At 40.2% G+C, this 20,862-nt stretch overlaps 1 protein-coding gene across 6 annotated transcripts in view; it reads left to right on the top strand.

The window, feature by feature from the left end:
- The window catches only part of hipk3b (homeodomain interacting protein kinase 3b), a 36,070-nt gene that overhangs the window by 11,014 nt on the left and 4,194 nt on the right, over positions 1–20,862 (top strand). For 2 of the 6 annotated variants that reach the window (XM_034875106.1, XM_034875121.1), the window contains exons 3-14: positions 8,448–8,571; positions 13,937–14,056; positions 14,551–14,637; positions 15,092–15,276; positions 15,358–15,517; positions 18,018–18,141; positions 18,259–18,362; positions 18,994–19,118; positions 19,445–19,612; positions 19,709–20,029; positions 20,123–20,269; positions 20,394–20,659. In XM_034875106.1, the coding sequence (XP_034730997.1) occupies positions 8,448–8,571; positions 13,937–14,056; positions 14,551–14,637; positions 15,092–15,276; positions 15,358–15,517; positions 18,018–18,141; positions 18,259–18,362; positions 18,994–19,118; positions 19,445–19,612; positions 19,709–20,029; positions 20,123–20,269; positions 20,394–20,659 (1,931 nt within the window). Of the gene's footprint in view, positions 1–8,447; positions 8,572–13,936; positions 14,057–14,550; positions 14,638–15,091; positions 15,277–15,357; positions 15,518–18,017; positions 18,142–18,258; positions 18,363–18,993; positions 19,119–19,444; positions 19,622–19,703; positions 20,030–20,122; positions 20,270–20,393; positions 20,660–20,862 lie in introns of all 6 variants that reach the window. The other 4 variants (XM_034875090.1, XM_034875113.1, XM_034875098.1 and 1 more) reach the window with 3 other exon arrangements.

The following is a 20,862-nucleotide window of genomic DNA, read 5'->3' as shown; positions in this document are numbered from 1 at the left end:
ATAAATATGTAAAATACAGTTTTACCTGTTATTTGTAATATGATACTTGTGGTTATAGATTGAGGGGCAGTTTTCTTATATTCATTATGGACTTAACTTTTTAGTAGATACTTCATTCAGAATGTAATGTTATAGCTAAATATTTAGATTTTTTTATTTCTGATTTGATTTAGCAGTCAGGACGAAGTTGTTTCAATTACAAAACCCTAACAGATGAAAAATGCTTTGTAAAATTGTGTTTTCTCTGTAGTTTGTACTCCATTGCAGACAGGAGTATGCAAAGCATACTTTGAGGGAACAGTGTTGCTGTGGCTAGGAGTGAAGGGTTGCTTAAAATAGTTCCTGGGATGCTAGCCAGTGGGCTTTGACTTCTATAGATGGTGAAGCACATAGACAGCCAGAGTGAAATAGGGACAGCTTGAAATACTAGAGAGCTCTCACTAACTCACTCACTCAAGGTCAACCAGCTCTAACGTCAGCTGTTTTGGTTTTCGTATGCTCATTTGAGTTTGTGTGTGTGCACAGCATTATATATAATTGTTGGTCAGTAATCTAAATCTAATCTATCAGCAACTCAAATTAATAAGTTTGACATTTACACTAGCTGCTTCCTCAATTCACAAGCACGCTCATAATTTTGCAACCCTGGTTTGCAAAGCCAGCTTAGTTGGAGCTCTCCATGCTCATTTTTCTGGAATTGCCCTCTTTAAAATAGTTTTTGGCTAAATATTCAATTAAATAATTGCGAAAGACAAATTTATTTAGGCAGATTTAGATGTAAATAATACATGGTAGTAAATTATTTTGATGTGGATGTCCTTTCATTTTTGTTGTTTGGTTTAAACTTGCAGAAGCGTTATTACAGTTAAAACGTTTTGTTTGTGTTCCTATGCCACAATTTAGCATATAATGCTTTAAATTATCCTCTAAACTGTCCCAGATTAACTAGTACCTCTACAAGCTGTAATTCATTGTCTTTCACACATTGAATACTTGGATATTAACTTTTTCCTGAAAAGGGGATCTGACATTTCTAAAGAATGAGCAAGTAATCCTCCAGACAATCTTTGGAACACTTATAGCCCCACAAGCATCTCCCCTTTTATGAACAGTGTACTTCTTTGGGTTAGTCGGTAATTAGTGTTTCCAGGTATTTATATGGCCTAAGTAGCATGCCAAAGTAACTAGTCATTTAGCAAGAACCTAATATTATGCATCAGTTAGTTCCCATGATGGTGTTTTTTTAGTTTAACATCTTGTGCTTTAATCCCCAAAATGTAGTCATTTGGTTTTCAGTCCACTTTAATGTATAAATAATGTATTTTAAATAAGTATCCAATGATGATAACACTTTTTTAATTTATTTTTTAAACTTCAAATTTGATCTGCGATGGAAGCAACTCCCTCATGGTTTACAAGAATATCTTGTCTTATGTTGCTGATCACTTCTCGTTGTTGATCCAATGTGTACTACGTGCTGTACACGGCTTCATATTTCCGCCAGCAAATTACTTTGCTGATGTTTTGCCAACGGTCATATTCTTTTAATAAAATATGTTGTTACCGGTATAAATAACTAGAATAAGTGCAGTTACCAGAGCAGCTAATGCATGTTTTTATGGTAAGTTGTTTATCCTCTTGCAAAGCTGAACATTTGTTGTTACATTAGGCTACATTAAATGTGTGCAAACTGAACTCATTGAGTACTTTAATGTTGGCTTTTTTTCCCAGCGTGTTATGGTACAAATAATGTTTGAAAATAATTCTGCATAATTAATGATACCACATTGTGCAGACACAGTTCAGCATAATGTGCCATGATACCACTGCTTCAAAGTACTAGTCTTTATGGCATGCCTATTTCAAACCATTCAAACATAACGGAAAAGTAAAACTGCAGAAAGTACCTACAATTCCAATGTCAGCTTTGTATTCCAGAAAGCCTTTATGTACTTTTTTGTATAAATATTAAGTTATGAGACTTCACCTTGAAAATTGCATCTTTCTTCACTAAGGCTGAGCAGTTGGCAACAATAAGCAAACATAATTGTTGTCAAGGCTGTATATTGCTGATAGCTGGCTCCTTTTGCCATGTATTTGGGTAAATGTTAGGTTTAAAATAGATTTCAGTTGATTAATAAGCTGTGGGTTGTCTGTCAGTCTAATTACAACTTAAGCTGTACATGCTACGTTTACTATAACCTTTACATGACATCCATCAAGGAATTCTATATAGTTGTGCATGACATAAAAATGATTTTATTTGTTTCTGATTTCAAAAATTGACCCTTTGTTTGTTTGTTTTTTTGGGGGGGCTTTTTTGCCTTTAATTGATAGAAAAGGTCAGAAATGATAGTGTGAGAGAGGGACAACATGCAGGAAAGTGCCGCAGGTTGGATACGATCTCTTGGCCTGTGTTAAGGAATAAACCTCCACATATGGGTGCACTCCACCAAGAGATCTGCCCGGGCACCCTGCTTCTGTTTTTTTTTTAATTAGGCCTGCCTTCAGGCAAGGGTTCTTGTTATCTTGTCCATAGCCAGCTGAATTCAAAATACTTTAAACTGCAATGCTATAGAGCAGAAGCTCAGTCCACCTGAACTGGAAAATAAAGTCCTTCATTAACACTGGCTCCATGTCAGCAGCCCATTGAATGGTTAATAGGGGCTTAACGATACGCTCAACTCATGGTTTAGATGTACAATTTTAAGGTCACAATACGATTTTCTCATGCTTTTTTTAACAGAATAAAATGTCCCTTTTATTTATATAAACTGTGCAAAACAGCAGATGTGTCCTCATCAAAAGTGCCACTGAAATAGCATTTAATCCTAAACAACAAAAATAAATAAGATTAACTAAATGCTTGTTTGCAGCAACAACCTTTTTCACCAGTCATTTTGCTGTTAAACCACAAAAAGACAAAACACTGGATGGCAGAAGGAGATTTTTTCAACATTGAACGCAAAACGAGTTTACGGTGCCGGACCCAAACACGACACTCCGTTCACTGTTGTTTGTCCGACAGTGTCCATGCTGTCTCAAAGTGCTGCTAGTCTCCTCTGTGTCTTTAGCTGCAGACTGTTGTACGTCCCGGTGTTGGAATCCTTTCCAGTGAGATACAGTCACACTTTACAACATTTAGCTGTCAGCATTTTAACCCCGTTAAAGCCAGCTAACAATACTAGCTAACAGTAGGCTAACGTTACCTGCTGTATGTTAACTAGCGTCACGCCGTAGGCTGTTGTACAGTTGTGTCAACCGGTTCTAATCTTTACACATTTAAATTGATTTTGAACCGATCCATGATGCATCGTTACAGCCCTAAGGGTTAACAGTTATAAAACTGCCTTTGCCTCTGTATTCCACTGAATAATGCAGAACACCATGAGTGTCTGGAATTACTGTTCTTGGAAGAGACATGCGGGAAAGCTCCATTCTTTCATTGTGAAGTCACCATTTAGTCAGTTTTTCTTTGTGGCTGAGCTCATGCCAACTGCAGTGTAGCCCAAATTAGTTTATTTATCAGAACAAGTTTACTCAAAGGGCTGCGTAAGCACGCAATGACAATGACCCCCTCCCTATGTGTAGTCACCCTTATTTGCTGTTCTCTGTGTGAGCTGGATGCCACCTTACACCTGATTCCTCCCTGTGAGGACAGAGCAGAGAGAATCAGAACTATTTTTTTAGTGCGAGATTATGGCCATGAGTAAGAAATAGAGAGAGCAATAATTTCTCTGCTCTGCCATGGCCCTTCTTGCAAAGATTATGACTCGTTTCTGCACTGCACTTTTTTCTTTCTCTGGGTGAGATAAAAATGAGATGCATCTGAAGAAAAAAACACTTATCAGAAATGCCTATCAAGAGTACTGATATTTTGGGAGATATGCTTGTATAATATCTCAGTCAAAGAAGATTAGTATCAATTTTGTATCTGTGCACTACGTACAGTATAAAGATATCTTTGATGTATATTTAGCCTAGCTTGACACAAATACTAGAAGCGAAGGAAACAGCCATTGGCAAAGTTAATAATACACTTTTCAACAGCTCTAGAATTGTTGTATTAAATGTTACGTAGCAATCCAGGCACCGAGACAGCCATCCATCAAATTTGTTCAGAGTTAGGAGAGTGTGCAAAGCTCGCTCCCTTGCTATGTGAAGATGACTATTGACATCATTGGTGCTGTATTGATGAAAGAATAGTAGCAGCTGCTTGAGATGAAGAAGAGAACAATTGAACCTGTGGACCAGGAAAAACTTGTTTTCATTGGTCAGATCCATCCACAAAGGAGCAGTAAAGTATATTGGAAGCTTCAGGCTTTGAACAAAATAGTACAAATACTCTCGCCTGTTTTGGGTTTTTATTTTGTGATTGTTGCTGAATATCATACCTGCAGTGTGGGCGGGTTATACTTGGCACCGTGGAGTGCCTGTGCTGGGCCTGCCGTTACTGCTGCTCTCAGCATTTTGCATTACAGTTTGTTAGTCATGGTTGCCATTAAAGACAAGCCTGCACCCAATGCAGAGCTTCTTATTCAGTCGGGTCTTGTTCTGTAGTCTACTCACCAAGAAGACCAACTGTTACATAGCGCACCATGTCAAAATCATTAAAAGCACAGGTAGTTAAAAAAAAACAAAAAGTATTCATATGATTATTTAAACTATTTTCAGCTTGATCAAAATCTCTAAAATGCTGTGGTATGCAGTGATTGTAAGGTTGGGAAGTGAGCTGTTAACTCAGGAGTTTTGAAAAGGGCATCCGCCAATGCTGCAAGCAGGCACAGGAAGCTCTGTGAAGACGCTTCTTTTTCCCCTCTGCTGCCTCTGGATGTGTATTTCACTGATAACGCATGACGCTCTATGGAAACCTTTAAACACAGTGCTATTGATAACAACTCTTGTCTCCCTTCCAACATTCCTTTCCAACCTTTGAACAGTGATATTGTAGACAACTCTTGTCACACTCACTGTCATTTCTTTACAACATTTAACCAGCGCAGCAGTCTCAGTCATCAGACCTCTGTCTTTTGGCATGTTCAGTTTTCATACAAAGATATAGATTTATTTGTAGCACATTGAAGAATAGAACATTAATGTTTTGCGTGTTCGGAAAAATTAAGTCGGTTTTGGACGATTAACTACCTGTTTAGGTGCAGCTATTTGGCATCGGGTCATCGAAGAGAATAATTGCAGTTTTGCCTGCATGTTAAACTTGACCTTAAATATGTACCACAAGTTATCTAAAAGGTGGTTGTGTACAGATGCTTTGCGCTATCATTTGTCTGTGAATTTGTGCCTAATACATATTCATGTATTCTCCATATCCATCTTATTCCTGTTATGTGTCACAGCTGGAGTCCATCTGTGCAAAGCATAGTCCATCACCTTACGTTTCCTCCAGAGCTCTTGCACGTGGTGGTGAACAGGCACGAGGCTTCTGCTCCTGTAGCATTCAGTGGCCCTCAGCTCTTACTTCATATCCTCAGGATGGAAAATATGTGGTTTCAAAGGAAGATTCTTGAGTTGGGTTGATTTGGATGTGCAGCCATGGCAACTAGAGCGGGAGACTTGCCGGTTGTTGTTTGGCTCTCTTTATTTCACTTTGTCATTTTATGTGTTGCACTGCTATTGTGCATTCAGAAGGTAAAAGGAGGAACAAAAGCATATTTAAAAAAAACAACAACAATGTAACCATCCTCTGTGTGCCCAGAAGCACTTTGCATAATCTTTGGTAGATTCTGACATTGGAAAAAAGAAAACGAATAAGAAGGAGCTGAACATAAGATGACTGGATGTTCTATTCCTTCCTTCTCTTCTCTTTGTTATTTTCCTGAAAAGTTTTTGATATCTGTGACTACCTAAGCGTATACTGGCATCATTATTATCATGGTTAATGTTTGTTTTTCTCCGAAGTTTGTTAGTTTGAAAACAGCCCAGAGCAATCTTAAATGTTGTTTATCACATGGATAATAATACTGTATCCCTGACATGGCCATACTGCTAAATTGTTATAGAAACTATTCTTTACATAGGACTTTATTTAGCAGCCTTTTTGACTTTAAGAAACAGGGACTGCCTGTTAATAAAAGCAGATTATTAAAGCCTGTATAGAAGCTCTTATCCTGCACATCTTTAATTGACCGAGGCCGTCAAACTCAGAAGTTGAACAGCAGCCATTGATGCAGTTATGCATTGGCTGTTGCAGGGGGTAAGACTGTCAGGTTTTGGTTACAGAGTTGTTAATAGACCAACCCGATGATGCCTTGTACCCTGATGAATGCAATTGTGTTTATATCTAGCTTCTCTGTCCTCCAGGGAAAACCTGTTCCTTAAAAATAGGACCCACCTGTGAGACTGAAATGGTTGGCATAACTGCCTGGTTGGTTTTCTGCTTCTATGTTGCCTACTGCACCAGCTGTTGGGTGCATTTGTTTGGACCATGTGATAAATAAGTCTGTAAAACCTATTTTAGCAGGTCTTAAATTTGCTGTTGCTATCCTTATGTCCCACCCTATTCAGTTCCATATGGCTTAAAAGACATCGGAGTAGTCTCAGTATTGCCTTAGTTGGTATGTTTAGCTTTCGGAAATAGTCATCTTAGTCATTAGAGCTAATTGTCTTGAAATCTCATCCTAGTCCTTCTTTAGATTATTTAAATCCTCTTCCTCCATGATGGAAAATAGTTTGTTGAGGGTCGGCTTTATCTGGAGAATATGCGGAACGGAAGTGAAATGATAGGTCAGTCACTCATGTTTCTCTTGCATCATTTTTAGCTGAGTTATTCTGGGCAATCCTATCATATATGTAGGCAATAGGGGCATCACTTAATAATAATAATAAATAATTATCAAAGCAGAGTCTCAATATATTTGTAAGATCATAAAACAATGTTGAATTAAACAATGTTGAATTGTCTCCCATCCCTGTTGTTGCATAGAATAAGGAATTTTAAGGAAAATGTCACATAACATCCCTCGTTGTTTTTGCAAATTCACTGCACCTCCGCAGATCCTACGTGGATGGCTTACAGCGTAGTGACTTCTGTGTATCATTACACCCCTACTTGATAGTTTTTGTGTCTTATAGGTTAACTAGTGCAGTCCCTGTTGCGTGCTGCTTGCAGCTTTCTGGAAAGTTGATCTTCTCATGAACTTAACACACAAAAAAAATCTCTATTTGAATCCTCCCTTTAAATCTGTTGATATCCGTACAACGGCATGCTTCATTTAATGTCTTTTTTTTTTACTAGCCGGACATAGTGATTCTTGCCTATAGTGACTTACTTCCTGCCTTTATGGTGTTTCATATATATTTATTTAGTGAGATGAGGCCAATCCTCCATACACTTCTATCGGAGAAAAGAGCTCAAGCTACATCATGCTGTCAGTGCATTGTCACAGTTTCTAGGCTTTGTGGTACATTACAGTGATATTATGGAGTTGACTTGAAGTAACTCCGAGGCAGCGAAGAGGTAATGATTGGACTGTGATACAACAGCCTATCAAAGCTCTTATACCAGCCTGGCTGACCTGTTAACCCACTGACTCAGCCTGATGACACTTGGCTAGGCAACACTCACGCACAACACTGACTTACTTATGTACTTAAGTAGGGATGTTAATTAACAACAGTTTCCTGACCATAAGAATTTTGACCGATTTAGTACAGTCGTGTGTGTGTGAGTGTGTGAGTGTGTGGGTGTGTGGGTGGGTGGGTGTGGGTGGGGGTGGGGGGGTGTGTGTATTTTTAAAGGTTTGCTACATGGTTAGATAAGAATAGACTGTATAATCTATTTCTTAACTTCTAGTTAACTTGCTAGTGCGTAGTTTGTACTAGCAAGTCAACTAGCAGTTGCGTTTAAAGCTCTATTATTTTCTGCTGAGTTCGTGGCTGCACAGCGCACACACCAGAGACCTAATTGTGCCAATAGTTGATGAGTACTGGTGGGTTAAATTGGCCATCCTACACACAAAGTATGCTAGACAGATAAAACTGACAGATGTGTGTCTGCCTGGCATACTTTGTGTTTAGGATGGCGAATTTAAACTGCAAGTGTTGGTTGGGCAGGTGCAAGCGGTTCCAGAAAAGCGAATGCATGTGTTCACGACAGTGCGCATAACATCGCGGCTGTTACAGATGTAGGCCTACCAGAAATTCACATCTGACTAGTCCTAAACTGGAATCCCACAACTTTATTATACATTATATTTGCTCAAGTAATCAGCACCAGCCTACACAGCCAAAAGCAATACAGCAGATGGTTTATGAATTTGTAGCGTTTGTTACAGAGCTCTAAAGATGTTCATTTCAATTCAATGAAATTCAGTTTCACCATCTTTATATGACAAAGTTTGTACAAGTATATCACTGTTTGATGTGTTCATATTACATGTTGTTATGATGTGACCTTACATTAACAGTTGTGTGTTTTTGTCTGTTCACAGGGCTCCAGAGATTATTTTGGGATTGTCGTTTTGTGAAGCCATAGACATGTGGTCCTTAGGCTGTGTCATAGCTGAACTTTTTCTTGGCTGGCCCCTTTACCCTGGAGCCCTGGAGTACGACCAGGTAAACAACCATCTTCTCACCACCGCTCACTTTTTAGCTGCCATTGGCTCTTGTGTATCAGTCTTTGGGAAGTTTCCACTTTTAAATTCCTCCTGTGGGCCTACTGCTATCCTCTCTTTTCTGTTTTTGTATACAACGTATCCCACCATCTCCTACTTTTGGTTCCAACTTCTGACTCAGTCTCTCCCCTCTTTACCATCTCCACATAGAAACTGGTTGGCTCTGGAGCAGAGGGCCTTCCTTCCATTTATAGCTTATACCCTATGGTTTTACCCTTTCTACCGCCTTTTCTCCCACAGGTCATTCCTTCTCCCTACCTCCCTTACACTTTCCAATCAAAGCAACCCAGAGGTGTGGGTTTGGTGTGATTGGTTTTTAGTCTGCATTTAATCCAGCTTTGTGTTACAGGCTTGCTTTCAGGTTACTGACACAGACATGACTCCCACTGTTTAAGTTTGCGGCATATGTGATCATGACCACTTAGATTCTGTGGGGAAGATGCTGACAAAGCTATAAAAAGGTGGACAGAGCGGTTTACCAGCAGGGTTAAGTAGTTATGGCTTAAAGCTAGGACAAGAATGCAACATGGTTACAGTGTATAGTAGGAAAAATCTGTTATTATATCCTGCGTGAGATTTAGACTTGATGGTGTTTTAAGGGTACTGAAGGGATATATTGTAGGACAACATGGATAGAAAGGAGAGGAAACTTTTGAGGTTTAGTGAAAGAAAAACCTTTGTCCATAACTACACACGGAAAGAAAGACAGGGGTAGATGGATTGTTTAAATGAAGGAAGAGACTGATGGCTCAAGTGGTGACGTACGTACCCTGAGGATTGTATCAGCTGGTGTCTGACAGTGAGCAGAAAGGCATATTATTGTGATTGATGGTATGTCCATTAGGAGCTGTTGGACATCTGCCCCTCCCAGTGGGGCATTAACAGTGTCTTCACAGGACTAGACTGAGCTGGGCTTATATTGAGCTGCTTTTCCCCTACCCCGGAGCTCTGTCTACCCAAATCCTGCCAACAGAGCCTCAGTCAGATCCTGTATGGTACCATGCAGCACCCTACATTACAGCACTCAACCCCACTGCACACTCCGGTCATACCAAAGTTTTTTTATGGCCTGGCATCATTTTTCACTCTCCTGAGGAATGAGACAGGAGAGATAACTCGACACCTCCGAAAGAGATTTGACTTGAGCACAGCACCACCGGTCTAAATGTGATGAATCTGTTTTTGCACGAGCCAGTCAGCATGTCACAAAGCTGCTTTAGAGATGTCTGGGGGGAGCCTCCTAGATTGAGTAAGGGACAACTTGGAACTGATGGGTGGATGGGATAAAGTTGTCATAGATAAGGAATGTAAGAGACAATAAAATAAAAAGCAATTATCGGATAGAGATCAAAGTCTGCTGTATGTAAATGGTTGACTTTGTATCTATGTACAGTGTAAACACTGGTATTGGATTGTGTTAGAGGGCTTGAGTAATCTATAGAGAGAAAACAGAAGTATGTCACATTGCACCGCCCCTTTTACTGTCTATTGTTGTCTGCTGATTAAAATACCTGCAGTGAATGTTAAGCTCTGGATGTTCTCTGGGATGTCTAAACATGTCTTCCCACCCTGGCCCGTTTTAGCAGAATGGTAATGCAGTAGAGTCGGAAACACATCCTGGAGGATCCGTGTTCTTGTCATGGGGCTTTGAGTAATGTCCTGAATCCCAGTACTGTGATTACACTATGCTTTACCACCCACCCAACAATGTATAATATATCAATAATGTCTCTCTTTGCCATGCATCATGCACGTGCAAGGTATTCAATTTGGTCATAGATGACGAATGACGAGCAGACCGTGCCGGAGCATAATAAATATATTTTATTTGGGATTCTGGAGTTCTGGAGCCTTGAATCTCATAATGAGACAAGGATGTCATCGTCCATCATGATGTTTCATTATGGACATCTTCACATGCCAATTAATTGTCTAACCGTAATCAGTACGATATAATTATATAACAGAATTTCAAAATAGAAAGCCAACTGACTGCATGTCAGTAAACAGCTAGACAGCTGACTGCTAGTGTGAAGTGTCATCCAGGGGCCATACGCTGGTCTGGCTGAAGCTGACTGCCCCCTCCTCCCCCTTTTCTTCTTCTTATCTTTCTGCAAGGGGTCTTGTTCCATGCCACACAGCATATTGTATTTATAACTCTGGCTCCTCCTCCTCCTCCCTTCCTCCCATCTCCTTACCTCATCCCCCAGTCACACTTTATTTTACTTCACTAGTACAGCACGAGGCTGCTCACCTCTTTGATGCGACAAACCTCATGATTCGGCCAGTGTCTTATCATGAGTGGCAATGATTAGCCCATGTGCTGTCTTGGGAGTGACTCCATTCCCCATATTTGCCATGATCCCGTCTTTACGCTCTCTATCTCTTGCTTCCTCAGGCACCGTGTAAGTGGTGTAACCATGGCGGTCAGTGCACACTATTGCAGAAACCAAAGTTATGCGTGCTCTTTTTTTCTTTTTCTTTGGGGCTCGCTGTAGCTGGCAACCTGGAGGATCTTTAAGAATAGGAGGATGTAAGCAGGGTCACTGAAAGCAAAAAGGATTTGGTTTAGGGGGGGTCAGGAGGAATATTTCTGTTTGTAAGCAGGCGCAAACTAGGGTTGCAGCCAACAATTCTAGTTTAGTGGTTTTGTCTTTATATATAATGTCAGAAAATGGTGAATCATTACGATCAGTGTTTCCCAGAGCCCAATATGACGTCCTCAAATGTCTTTTTTCAAACTCAAAAATATTCAGTTTACTGTCAGACAAATGAAAAAACTAAAAAATATTCACATTTAAGAAGCTGGAATGAGACTTATAGATTAATCCTTGAATCTCTTCCACATGTTTTGACATTTCAACACATATATGGATGAGATTTATTGAACGGGTAGAAAGGAGGGTGTGAGTAAATTATTCTAAGCTGACATGTACTTGTGTAATTTATTGCAGTGAGGTTTATCATTGAAATACATCTTTATGGTGTTTGTTACTGGACTGCCATAAAATAAATGCTGCCTGTACTTCCTATAAGCTCGGCAGCAGGCCCCAGCTTGCTAGATGCTTGTTTTGTGGAGCAGTAGCTTTGCACCAGGGACCTCACTGGTTTGTGAGATCTCTGCAGAGACACGCCTTTCAGGAAAAATAAGGGTTTTCCCGTCACAAGAATTTTCCCACCCACACATACTGGCTGTGTTGTTTTTTGGGTCTGTTTCTGTTTACAAGCTGTTGCAGAACTACAGCACAGCTATATTATGGAAATGAAAGGAGGGGAATTTAGTCAATGTACCTTACGGTAAAGTTTGTTGGACAGTATCAGTAATCCTTGACTGTTATGGATAGTGACTGTGAAAGACAGAAAATGAGTGAGAGAAAGAAAGAGAGAGATTTTGGTTAGTTATTTTTACAGTGCATGCTCATTTACCAAAGGAAAGAGTGAATCCAAAAGGGAGAATAGGGACATAAGGGATCTTGAACCCAACGCAGCGCAGAGCTCGACCCAAGTATTTTTTTTAAAGACCGTCCAGCTCCCACGTCGTTCAAATAGCAAATGCACATGCGCCCATCTTTGCGCCCATGGGTGTGCTGTTCTTACAGGGAGAGATGTTCAGGTGAATTCTTGTGCATATTGCTATCTTGAGGCAGCAGAAGGTGATCGCGCCATTGACCAACAAAAACCTGGTCCAAAGTCGATATCACAGCATTTCATTGTTATTTTAACAACGCATTAGTAAAATGTGTCTAGGCCTATCCACAGTGCACGCACACCGTTTGTTACACACACACACACACACACACACACACACACACACACAGGGAAGCGCAACAGCGCACGTACATGCAAAATATTACATTTAAAAATATTACATAGAAAAATATTACGATGCAAATCCGCCATCGTAATAGCACATCGAAACGTGCCTGGCTTTTAAAGGGATCGGGAGATGACATTGATTGGCTTATTGCATGTTACGCCCAAAACACACCTACATATTAATGAAGACACTAAGTACAAGTCTTCGCACAGACCCTTTTTTCTGCAGTCAAACAAAAGCAACAAAGCAAAAGTGGATTTGGACACACCCAAAACGCAACTTTGCCATGCGCGTCGCGCCGTCTGCTTAGATTGTTAAAATAGGGCCCAATGTGTTTTATGATACTTGGATGTTAGTGTTGCCTTAAGATAAGTGAGGTGTTTTCCACCATCTCATCTAAATCTCTTATAGGAGATTACATTCATCATCTGTGCCATCAGAATTCCAATGAATGCATTGCTTGATTATTAACTCATCTGTAGCTGACTAATTAGACGTAGGTCCCACCCACACAAACACGGACACATTGCTGTATTTGCACCTCAGCAACAGACTCAAAAAACACGCTGCTCAAGCATCAGATTGGCCAGGAAGAGCAGCTTGGAAATTAACACATGAACAGCTTCCAACAAAACATTTTCAGTCTCTGTAGTCTGTTGAACGCTCTTTTACGTTTAGCAGGGTGCACGGTGGAAACTTCATACATGTTAAGTAAGGGGTGAGGACATTTGTGTATTAAAAGAGAAAGGAGAGATGGATTGTATAATATATGACATGCTTCATATGAATGTGTCTAATGATTCCTTGATGATTCTCACCCCTCTCCCAGTGTGTTGCTCTTTGCTTTTTAACGGCGCTGAATCTCTGATAGTTGTTGTCCTTTACACTTGGGTGTGATTGACGTCAGCCAAGCTTCTCACTGGCCTCCTCTCATAAACCTATGTGTGACATTCTTGCCCCAAAACATCTGACTGACAAGCATCATTACAAGATTAGGCATTGAGACTGTAGGAACCTTGTTATCAAAAAGACCATGACACTTTTCAGAGATCATAAACACAAGCTATGCTCATTACAAGGGTCTCATTTGGTTCTAGCCAGTTGTCAGGAATGTGCCATCTTCGAGGTCTCTGCCGTTATCTCCCCTGTAACCATCCACACAGTAACGTTAATTGTTGATACAGTGATGTCACTGTGAATTACCTTGTACATTTTCCGTAAATAAGTGTGTGTCAATATAAAGTGCTCTGGTGGCGTGTTGGTTTTGGAGAGAGCGTGGGTGATTGAGAAATGAACTGACAGTGAATAAACAGCATTTTTTTGTTGTGTGGTACATGTATGTATGTATGTGATATATTTAGAATTAACACAAATTTAGATTTGTACTTTAAACCCATTAAAATTGCCTTTTTATTTAGCTACAAGATTTTTTTTCCTTCTGTTGTTCATATTCTATTTTCTTACTCGCTTTCCTTCTTATGTCCAACAGATTCGCTACATTTCTCAGACACAAGGTTTGCCAGGGGAACATTTATTGAATGCGGGTACAAAGACGGCACGGTTCTTTTGCAAAGAGTCTGACTCCCCTTATGCAGCATGGAGACTAAAGGTGAGGAGTATTTACATACCTGCAAAATGTGCTGATTTGGCTTATTGCTGCTTATTCAAAACAACTAACCTTTACTCTTGTTTTGCTTCACTTAAAGCTGATGGTGGAAATCATAGGTCAGCTCCAACTCAGTCAACAAATATGTTCCTCCTCCTGCTGGGCTAACAAAGACTACTGTTCCAATCAAAGAAACAATGATTTTGATTGAACAAAACATACATAGAAGAACTAACCATTAACATAAAGTCTAGGAATGATTCACGTACTGTGAAGCAGCTTAATTTCTACAATGACATTTTTCTAAGGCAATGCATCTTGGGAGCTTGAGTCATGAATACCCACCCTGCTCACCTACTTTCGAATCTGATGTTGTGAATAATCATGCGTTATAATTTCCTACATAGCACATATGAAACAGATTATAGAAAGATTAACTATTGAACCCAAACAATATTCAGTTATTGCTTCCCCACTAAACATTTTCTTTTCTGTAGTCAACAGATGAGCACGAGACGGAGACGGGAATGAAATCAAAGGAAGCCAGGAAGTACATCTTCAGCTGTTTGGATGACATAGCGCACGTATGTTCAGCCGCTCGGACCACAATGTACCTAACAGGACTTTAGAGGAAGTTCAACATCAAGTGTTGAGATAATGTAGGCCACTGGGCCTCTACCTGAGGAAGTACACCCACAGCTGTATGAACAGAATACAAATGTTTTTACTTGGAAAGAAAGGAGCGTCTCTAAGCTCAACTTCCTTTCAGATAAATGCTTAACCCAAATTTAAAACTAAAGGTTCAGGTTTCACTTACTGTGCTCTGTAGAAACACATCATGGGTGGAAATTCCCCAGAAAACCATCAATGCGTTTTCAGGTCTGTTATTTCATAAATCAGAGGGGAGTCTTAATAATTCATGACTAATTGTTTATCATTCTTAGGAAGTGGGTATCATATTAAAAAAGTACTATTTCATCATATGCAGAAATACTGCAATATAAATAAATATAAAACGGTAAATTATTTGTTTTCCAGGTGAACTTGGTGATGAATCTGGAAGGTAGTGACTTGTTGGCGGAGAAGGCAGACCGTCTGGAGTTTGTGGGCCTGCTGAAGAAGATGTTGTTGATCGATGCAGAAGAGAGGATTACCCCTTCCGAAGCTCTCAGCCAACCCTTTGTGACAATGCAACACCTGCTCGACTTTCCCCACAGCAACCAGTGAGCCCACTTTTCCTCAGATTTTGATGTTGTCATTTTGACCTTCTTACATCCCTGACTGTGTCACTCCTCTGCCCGCAGTGTGAAGTCATGTTTCCACATCATGGATGTTTGCTGGACTCGTCCCAGTGCATATGAGGCAGCCAACAGAAATAAAGGTCCTTTCATCAGACCTGTGACAACAAACGCTGCTGCTTCTGTCAACCACCCATTCAGCAAGATTACCGGTGTCCACACTCAAGTAAGTCCTTCAGGATGTGTCTGCTAGGGATGTAACCGTATGAAAATGTAACCTCACAGTTGCAGTGACCAAAGTTATCACGGTAATCTGTATTATAGTGGCATTTTTAAAAGTGTGTTCAATATGTTCAGAAAGTACTGTAAGACCTACACAAGCTGAAATAATTTCAAAAAGTGTAACAGTGTTCATTGTATTACAAAAATATAGGCAATAGGCCTGTAAATATGAAGCAAATATAAGCAAATAATAGTGCACATTAATAAGCATCTGAAATCTAAATGTTATACCCACGAGCATATAACAAGAAACAATACTAAGAATTACAGTAATTTCTTTAATAATAAGAAATGTTACATATTGCTTAGTAACAAAAACTTAGAATAAGCCACACCTATTACAGTACACATATCCATAATGGAGCAAACAGTGTAATACACCTTTAATAGCTAAGCATGTGGCTTGCCCTAACACAACCTGAATATCAACACATGGCTGCATTAGTAATATTAAACAACCTGCACATCTATCAGCTACACGATAAGAAACACAGCAATATTATCAAGGCAATAATGTATTATTGTAATATTGTCTCTCTCTCTCTCTCTCTCTCTCTCTCTGTCTCTCTCTCCCTCTCCCCCCCCCCCCAAATAACTCAAGTCTTAACATGGGCTAAATCGTAGCAGAACACTTACTGTAGATAAGGAGGCAATGAAACCATGACGGCTTAGCAAGCTACAGAATAGTTATAATTTACGTTCTGGTTCTTTATTTATATATATATAAAAATAAATAAAACCACGGCAGCATTTTACAGATTACATTATGTGCTTACATATTTGCAAAAGGGTTCTCCAATGTTTTCTAAAATGATACCAGATTAGTAAACAGGATCGGATTTTGGAGCATTGGATGAATGGTTGCTGATAATGGGCAATGTAGAGATTACATTGAAGACCAGCCACCCACTCAGATCAGCTGTCATTTTGTCTCTAATGGATTGGTTTAAAAATCTGTAGGTGACCCTAAACTTTTAACCGGTACTGTGTGTGTGTGTGTGTGTGTGTGTGTGTGTATATATATGTTGTTTTCTGAATTGAGATTAAACAAAAAAAACAATATCTAAGTGATGGAATAATCACAGATGGTATGGGTAATTGACATGCAGTGTGTTTTTTTCATCAGAAGACTGTGATTGTGTAGACAATTTCTCATCTTATTGCGTCCTAGCACTGCTGTCATGGCAACAAAATCACGTCATGTGTCTGAGGTCATGGCAACGGTGCAAATCACCGCTGTTGCTGAGGAAAAAATTGAGCTGACCATTTTTTTTTGGAATGGGATCTTTATAATGCAAAACATCTTAAAGTCTCTTCAAAAGACACTGTTATGAGGATTAAACAAAAAAAAACCATGACCAGTTGTGACAATATAATATAATGGTGACTACATATGTGTTTCCTCAGTTCATAGTCAGACATAAGCATAATATTAGAAGGCTCTCTCATTCCTCTTCAAAATCAAAACCTGATGAAAGAATAACTGGTCACACTCAGTGTTTGCACAGTTAAACCGCTCAACTATAATTTTTTTTTTCTATGGAGCAGCATATTTATTGGTAAATTGTTTTTCTTCAGAAGAATTTAACAAGAAAATATGGTGGCTTTTTTAGTATTATCATCTAAAAGGCTGCATTGTGTTTACTATCATGTGTATGGGGGTTTGGCTACATGCAGTAGCAGAACAATATAGGCCTAGTTCTCGTTATTCAATAAATGTGATTTATAGCAAGGCACGAGAACTGCCTGCGTAGTGAAGCAGAGGCACATGCTTAACTGTTCTTTGTTGAGCTCTCTGGCCTGTCTCAAGGAATAAGTTCATCATTGTATGGAGTACAGTACTACAGTACCACAGTACTATTGTATGGAATAGTACTGTACGTCTGTAACTATGTAAAGTCCAATAAACAGATTGTTAAAAAAATACATTCTGTCAAAAACATCAGGGCTCTGTGAGCCTGAATAAACTGGTTAATCCGCTTTATAGGCGGGTTGATATGGAAAGGTGTCTTATCATATAGCAACAGATCAAGAGCAGCAAATTTAATGAGATGAAGGTATTGATGATGACATATATTCATTGATTATTATATATTCAATCTGCCTTGAATCCTTAAAGTATTGTAATTACGTATTATGTGTCAGGGAGATGATCAGTCAGCAAGTGCATCATGGATACTTTTTAATTCATTACCCGGAACTTCCTCTGAAGTAGATCAGCTGTGTTATGATGGTCTTCTACCACACGTTAGTCAGTTACCTAAAGGTCAGTCAGTTGACTAACCCACTGATCTCAAAGTACAACACAGGTCCCTGGGCTCTGTCTGGCTGAAATACAGACAACTCTTGACAGACATGTTGCCATCTGCTGGCTCTTTAATGCTATTGTTGAGCATTGTAATACCTCTGAAAAGTCCAGTCAAATGCCCTTTTTTCGTTTTTAGGGGTTAGCCCCATCAGCCCAATCAGTGATGCACCCTGGGATACCACTGCAGACGGGAAGTGGTCAGTATGGATGCAACGATTCATTTCAGCAGGCCCTCATTCTGTGTCCCCCAACCCTTCAAGGTAGGACATGCAAATCTTTATTTCCTTTATGTATTCTTCTTCATGTTGGTTGAATTCAATATCTTAAAGTCAAATATTTCCTGTCCATTGTCGCTGCATGATTCCCCACCAACACAGCTAAACCAGCAGGCTACTCTGTTCGAATGGAGGGTTCTGTGCCTCTGGTCACTCAAGCACCCCCCATCCAGCCCATTCAAATCCGACCTGGAGTCATCACACAGGTAAGGGGGTAGCATGGATATGATTGACAGCAATAGAGGTCAAAGAAATAGGAATTGACAGATTATTGGCCTGGCCAATTATCGGGGCCATAATTTGCAGATTATCTGTATGTGCGTGTTATTTGACCGATAACCGACATGCAGCAGCCTGAGTAGAAGCGCCTCGGCTCCGGCGGAGTTGGTCAGGCTAAGCTTGGAAGGAAGACTGCAGGAATTTCCAAACTTAAAAAGTTAACACCTTTACCAACTGCAACAAATAAGTTTTGAATGCAGCAGTATTTTGAAATGGATGTTTACTGTGGTTATATGTAGTATTTTTTGCTTTTTACAATAACAAGACATATACTTGTTTTAGAGTTTTTTTTATTAAAATCTTAGTTTAGACTAACAGATTTTCATTTTACTGTAACTGCACATCAGTTTTTAATTTTGGTCATTGGTTTCATTAACGACTAATTATCTGCATCGGCCCTGAAAAACCAATATTGGTCGACACCTACAAAGAACAAAGGACAAGTATGGAGGGACGGCTTGGCTTCATTAGTAAAGTTTATCTTTGATGTGCAAGCTGAGGAAAGCATCATGAGAGTAAAATGACTAGATTTAACTGCTTTGCTTCTCCGAACTTCAGGCCTGGTCCAGCCGTGCTCAGCAGATCTTGGTGCCCACTTGGCAGCAGGTGACATCCGTACCCCCACCACCAACCACTTTGGCATCTGATACTATGGCAGGCTCACAAAGATTGGGTGACTGGGGGTAAGCAATTTGTTTGTTTCTGGGGATTACAGTACAATATGTTTTTGATGCACTATCTATATCCTTTCTTGATTTTATACATATTATAATATGTACTAATATGTAGTATTATCTAAAACAATATGTGTTAGTGCCTTATTACCTTTGGTTGCTATGTACACTCTTGGGAAGGGCTGTACTACTCACATACAGCACACTTGCTTCCCTGAATATTAATGATCGATGAGTCATGCTTGTCCCATGGGACCTGTGACTGAGACCATTTTGTCTCTAATGGTGCTAACGGCTTTTGGCTGATTTTGCAATGTTTTGTTTTCTCAATGCAGCAAAGTGCGTCCTCATGGTAACCATTACAGCTCCATGATTGCACATCCTCAGCCATTCTTAACCAACCAAATGACCATGTCCACCCACCAGCCAATCAACATAGGCATTGCACATGTGGTGTGGCCACAGCCAGCTGCCAACAAGAGAGCCAAGCCTTGTGTGAACAGGTATTGCAAGTGAGTTTTGCCTTTTGCAACTAAAACCCCTATACGTGCACTAAAATGGGTTCTTTCTTTCTGAAAATTAATTGTTTTCTTTAATAGGGGCAGCAACTTCTCCCAAAACACGAACATCCAAAATATAGCATGCCAGTCCCCAAAGATGGCCGATACAGCAAAGAATGTGCAGCAGGTAGAAGCCAGATGCCCAGAGGAAGGGCATGCTGCTGAAGAGGAGCAAGGAACAGAGCAAGTGGAGGAGGATGATGACAAATGCTGTAAAGTGGAGCCAGACTGTGAGGAGCTTTCAGTTTCACAGGAGCAGCGGCTGGCCATGGTGATCTCTGACCTAGCTAGCCCGACTGTTAGTGTCATCAGTATTAGCAGCGACGAAGAGGAGAGCGCCCAAAGACACTCAATGGGGGAGTGAGTACTGACCATCGGGTTCCTTTTAACTTAATTTCTATATTGGAGAAATAAAAAAAATTTAAAATGCTATTTGTCTCTTGGTGCACACAGTTGTAAGGATAGTGCCGATTGTGAGGCGTGTCAGAGCACCGTCAGTATGGAGAGAGTCTGTTCCCTCAGCAGTCCGGACAGCACGCTCAGCACCAGCTCTTCAGCCTCAGCCCAGTCCAGCACCTCACCCTGCAAACACCCCAACAGGTATGTTCAGTTAAACTGATTCAGACAACGCTTTTACAAATGTTCTCCCTGGTTCTACATAGTTGCCACACCCCAACAAACCAGATATCTGTAACTTCCTTTGTCATTGGTTGCCCTCTTGCAGTATGTCAGATGACGAGCAGGAGAGTGGTTGTGACACAGTGGACAGCTCGCCTGCTTCAGACGCCTCTCACCATAGCAACAGTCCCTTCACACAGCGGCGCTTCATCGCCGACAGCAACCAAAACTGCGAGCCCTGTGTTGCGTGCGTCGCCCCGGAGACGGAGCCCAGCAAGCCAACAGTTCGTACAGTTGTGGTGCCTCCAATGAGACTGCAGAACAACAACAACAACTACTACCCTATTGTCAGTGAAACATATGGCAACACAGGTAAAACTAGCCATATGATGGAATGTTAACACAAATTCACTCAGTATGTTCCTTATTTAAGTCTGACTTTGAGTTGACCTAATAGTGTATATTAGGTATCAAGTCTTCAGGCTAAAATTGGTGCTTAGTTATACAAACCCCTATTCCAATGAAGTTGGGACGTTTCTGTGAAATGTAAACAAAAACAGAATACAATGATTTGC

The sequence above is a fragment of the Etheostoma cragini genome, chromosome 1 (genome assembly GCF_013103735.1).
Source record: "Etheostoma cragini isolate CJK2018 chromosome 1, CSU_Ecrag_1.0, whole genome shotgun sequence".
Taxonomy (NCBI): domain Eukaryota; kingdom Metazoa; phylum Chordata; class Actinopteri; order Perciformes; family Percidae; genus Etheostoma; species Etheostoma cragini.
This window is presented reverse-complemented; position numbering and strand designations above follow the sequence as displayed.